Source organism: Rattus norvegicus, chromosome 19 (assembly GCF_036323735.1).
Source record: "Rattus norvegicus strain BN/NHsdMcwi chromosome 19, GRCr8, whole genome shotgun sequence".
Taxonomy (NCBI): Eukaryota; Metazoa; Chordata; class Mammalia; order Rodentia; family Muridae; genus Rattus; species Rattus norvegicus.
This window is the reverse complement of record NC_086037.1, coordinates 49,848,384-49,853,288: the sequence shown is the minus strand read 5'-3', so window position 1 is coordinate 49,853,288 and position 4,905 is coordinate 49,848,384. Positions and strand designations below refer to the sequence as shown.

General features: G+C 42.7%; 1 protein-coding gene across 1 annotated transcript; it reads left to right on the top strand.

Moving 5' to 3' along the window:
* Slc25a36l1 (solute carrier family 25 (pyrimidine nucleotide carrier), member 36-like 1) lies at positions 1-2,092 on the top strand. Its single transcript, XM_039098089.2, has 2 exons — positions 1-529; positions 690-2,092. Exons 1-2 carry the CDS (start codon positions 130-132, stop codon positions 1,238-1,240), a joined length of 951 nt encoding a protein of 316 aa, XP_038954017.1. The 5' UTR covers positions 1-129; the 3' UTR covers positions 1,241-2,092.
* The last annotated feature ends 2,813 nt before the right edge of the window (positions 2,093-4,905 follow it).

The following is a 4,905-nucleotide window of genomic DNA, read 5'->3' as shown; positions in this document are numbered from 1 at the left end:
GCGGGGTGGGTTTGCGGGTGGCCATCCGCCGCGGCGGCTCCGCTCACTCCCCGACGTCCCTCTTCTTGGCCCTCGCCGCTGGCCGTGGAGGCCTGCTGGGTCCGCGTCCCGCCTCTGCTCCCTGAGGACATGCAGAAGAGAGAAATGAGCCAGAGGGACACGCTGGTGCATCTGTTTGCCGGGGGATGTGGTGGTACAGTGGGAGCTATTCTGACATGTCCACTGGAAGTTGTCAAAACACGACTGCAGTCATCTTCTGTGACACTATATATTTCTGAAGTTCAGCTGAACACCATGGCTGAAGCCAGTGTCAACCGAGTAGTGTCCCCTGGACCTCTTCATTGTCTAAAGGTTATCCTGGAAAAAGAGGGCCCTCGCTCATTATTTAGAGGATTAGGCCCCAATTTGGTGGGAGTGGCTCCCTCCAGAGCAATATACTTTGCTGCCTATTCAAACTGCAAGGAAAAGTTGAACGGTGTTTTTGATCCTGACTCTACCCAAGTACACATGATTTCAGCTGCAATGGCAGATTCTCCCTTGACAAGGTTAGCATTTTTTCTTTAAGACAAAATTGATCATCTTTTAGGCATTTACTGTACATTTCTCCCGAGAAAAGAGTGAGATCGTGTCATCTCATGCTCCCCATCCGCAGGTCACTTCCTGTAGAAATATGGACTAACTTAAACCTCGTTTTACTGCGATCACTGCAACAAACCCCATTTGGCTTATAAAGACTCGGCTGCAGCTTGATGCAAGGAATCGTGGGGAGAAACGAATGGGTGCTTTTGAATGTGTTCGTAAAGTATATCAGACAGATGGACTGAGAGGATTTTATAGGGGCATGTCTGCCTCATATGCTGGCATATCAGAGACAGTTATCCATTTTGTTATTTATGAAAGTATAAAGCAAAAGCTACTGGAGTGTAAGACTGCTTCTATGATGGAGACTGATGAGGAGTCTGTGAAGGAAGCATCGGATTTTGTGAGAATGATGCTAGCTGCTGCCACATCAAAAACCTGTGCCACAACCATCGCATATCCACACGAAGTTGTAAGAACAAGACTACGTGAAGAAGGGACAAAATACAGATCTTTTTTTCAGACACTGTCTTTGATTGTTCAAGAAGAAGGCTATGGGTCTCTTTACCGTGGCCTAACAACTCATCTGGTGAGACAGATTCCAAACACAGCCATTATGATGGCCACCTACGAACTGGTGGTCTACCTACTCAATGGATAGCAGCAGGGGCTGCCGTGCTGCAGAGCAGGAAAACCAAACGATCACAGTGGACCATGGAATATTGAAGCCAGCATGGTGGTCAGAAGACAGTAGTGGGGAAACATGTAACTACTGTGGCTGAGTGGAAGTTTGGTTTTAGGAAGTAAGGTACTACCACACCACATTGATCTTTCAGTGAGGACACCCTGGGCTGCCTCTTAGAGAATGCTTTGAAAAGCATTCCTATCTCAAAATTGCCATTTTCTCTACTATTCACCAGCTCCAGATTTGTTTTACTGGTTTATGACAGTCAGAATATAGTGTTAATTCCATGAGCATTTTTGGTTGTTTAGACAAAATCATTCCTCAGTATATACTGTACTGTAATTTTCCAAAAATGACAGTGACAATTACAGATGACTAACCGGACTTCTCCTGCAGTACTGTAAAAGAACAAGTAGATCTCGATATCCCAGTTCCCTAGAAGGGCCTGCCTGTTACAGTGTTTTAAGTTATTTGACACCAGTAATCACTGTGTTTTGACAACCAGTGAAATAGTGTCTAAATACTTCACATTTTCAACATTAAAATGTTTTGGTCACAGATAAAAGGTATTCATCATAATGTGGACTTTAACACATCAGATACACGGAGTTAATGGTTTTGGACTGTAAAATAAGCTATTGGATACTGACTGACTCAGTGACGTAGAGCACATCCTCATACCTTCTCCAATTATGTGATGCAGGAATGGGTGCAATTTTGATTCATAATGTGATTATCACAGTCTCATACCTACATACTATTTACTCTAAATATAGAAAACTAATGACTTGAATTTTTTCTGCTTACTTTCACATTAAGAATTTCGTCCTTTGACACTGTGGTTAGGACAAAACGACAACCAACAGATTGGGAAAAGATCTTTACCAATCCTATAACAGATAGAGGCCTTATATCCAAAATATACAAAGAACTCAAGAAGTTAGACCGCAGGGAAACAAATAACCCTATTAAAAAATGGGGTTCAGAGCTGAACAAAGAATTCACAGCTGAGGAATGCCAAATGGCTGAGAAACACCTAAAGAAATGTTCAACATCTTTAGTCATAAGGGAAATGCAAATCAAAACAACCCTGAGATTTCACCTCACACCAGTGAGAATGGCTAAGATCAAAAACTCAGGTGACAGCAGATGCTGGCGAGGATGTGGAGAAAGAGGAACACTCCTCCATTGTTGGTGGGATTGCAGACTGGTAAAACCATTCTGGAAATCAGTCTGGAGGTTCCTCAGAAAATTGGACATTGAACTGCCTGAGGATCCAGCCATACCTCTCTTGGGCATATACCCAAAAGATGCCTCAACATATAAAAGAGACACGTGCTCCACTATGTTCATCGCAGCCTTATTTATAATAGCCAGAAACTGGAAAGAACCCAGATGCCCTTCAACAGAGGAATGGATACAGAAAATGTGGTACATCTACACAATGGAATATTACTGAGCTATCAAAAACAACGAGTTTATGAAATTCGTAGGCAAATGGTTGGAACTGGAAAATATCATCCTGAGTGAGCTAACCCACTCACAGAAAGACATACATGGTATGCACTCATTGATAAGTGGCTATTAGCCCAAATGCTTGAATTACCCTAGATCCCTAGAACAAAGGAAACTCAAGACGGATGATCAAAATGTGAATGCTTCACTCCTTCTTTAAATGAGGAAAAAGAATACCCTTGGCAGGGAAGGGAGAGGCAAAGATTAAAACAGAGACTGAAGGAACACCCATTCAGAGCCTGCCCCACAGGTGGCCCATACATATACAGCCACCCAATTAGACAAGATGGATGAAGCAAAGAAGTGCAGACCGACAGGAGCCGGATGTAGATCGCTCCTGAGAGACACAGCCAGAATACAGCAAATACAGAGGCGAATGCCAGCAGCAAACCACTGAACTGAGAATAGGTCCCCCGTTGAAGGAATCAGAGAAAGAACTGGAAGAGCTTGAAGGTGCTCGAGACCCCAAAAGTACAACAATGTCAAGCAACCAGAGCTTCCAGGGACTAAGCCACTACCTAAAGACTATACATGGACTGACCCTGGACTCTGTCCCCATAGGTAGCAATGAATATCCTAGTAAGAGCACCAGTGGAAGGGGAAGCCCTGGGTCCTGCTAAGACTGAACCCCCAGTGAACTAGACTATGCGGGGAGGGTGGCAATGGGGGGAGGTTTGGGAGGGGAACACCCACAAGGAAGGGGAGGGGGGAGGGTGATGTCTGTCCGGAAACCGGGAAAGGGAATAACACTTGAAATGTATATAAGAAATACTCAAGATAATAAATAAAATAAAATAAAATAAAATAAAAAAAAGAAAAAAAAAAAGAATTTCGTCCTTTGAATTGTTTCCACATCTGTATAGGTTATTCTTGGTTGGTAGAGGAAATGGTAATTTTCAATTTTGCCCTTTACAGGCTCCTTGAAGTGCTACTAATATTTAGGAACATATAAATCTTACAAAAAGACACCCTCAGCCATCAGATACAACGAATCTTAGTTGGCAGAGAGCCTATAGGTGCGTGTGCTGCACTGGGCAAGCGCTCTGCCCGAGCTCCCTAACTGCTCTCTCAGAGCCAGGTTAGTTTTAGTTCCTTGTAAACAAGATAGTTTTTAAATGTTACTATTGAGTCAGCAACATCTTTGAATACTTTAATATACATGTGGCCATTATAAAGGTGTTTGCTGCAATACTGTAGATTTTCCTATGGATGTTGCTATACTGGTATATAGAACTTCTACAATTAAACTCTACTGTGGTACTCATCAGTGTACCTTACTTAACTTTACATTTTGTGCAATGGCTTTCTCTTCAGAATGACTTTGGAAATGCACTTTATGGCCTTTTGAAAGGGTAAGAATAGAATTCATATTACTTTAACATTGCTATGTATTAGGCAGAAGAAGTGTTCATATTTTTCTGGACTTTAGGTATGTTTTGGAGATCTTACAGTATTGTACATGTGCTGTGTGACACCACAGTATTATGGAAAAGCCGCATGCCACTGAGCGCTTTCTCTGCTGTCACCAATGAAGTTTAATTCCCTCTTAAATGTCTCACCTTGACTTCCTTGTAATCAGTAACTGGATGTTTTTGAGGTGCTCAATTGGAATTAAGAATATTCCAATCTATTTGGAGACCAAAGGCAGGTATGCATCGTTACCTTTGGAATTATTGCAGCTTTGATATCTGTTACATGGAACATACCAAAAGATTAATCCCTACCTGGGGGTTTAGCTTAAATCTGTAGAGAAGGTCTCAGGCTATAGTGTTTCCTCTTCAGGTGCCATTGATACTGCCTAATGCAGTGCCATTTGCTCTGTGAAGATTCATAACACTCTATTGTGTTGAATGTAGGACATGTTCTCTGGGTCACACAGATCTCAGATGATGAAGAGTGAAGTGAAAACCAGCAGCCAAGGGACAGCTTATGTCGTCGTCACAGTAAATCCATGATAAGTGTCCTTCAGGGATGAGCATGTCTTAGGCTGGTTTTGGCAAGTAAAACCTACATTAATGTCTAGTGCATTGCACTCAGCTTTTGCAGTTAGCCTGTGACCTGCAGGAAGGGGGTTTTAGAGGCTCAAGTGTTTACTTGAAAAGCAACCGCTGGCAGGGAGCAGTGAG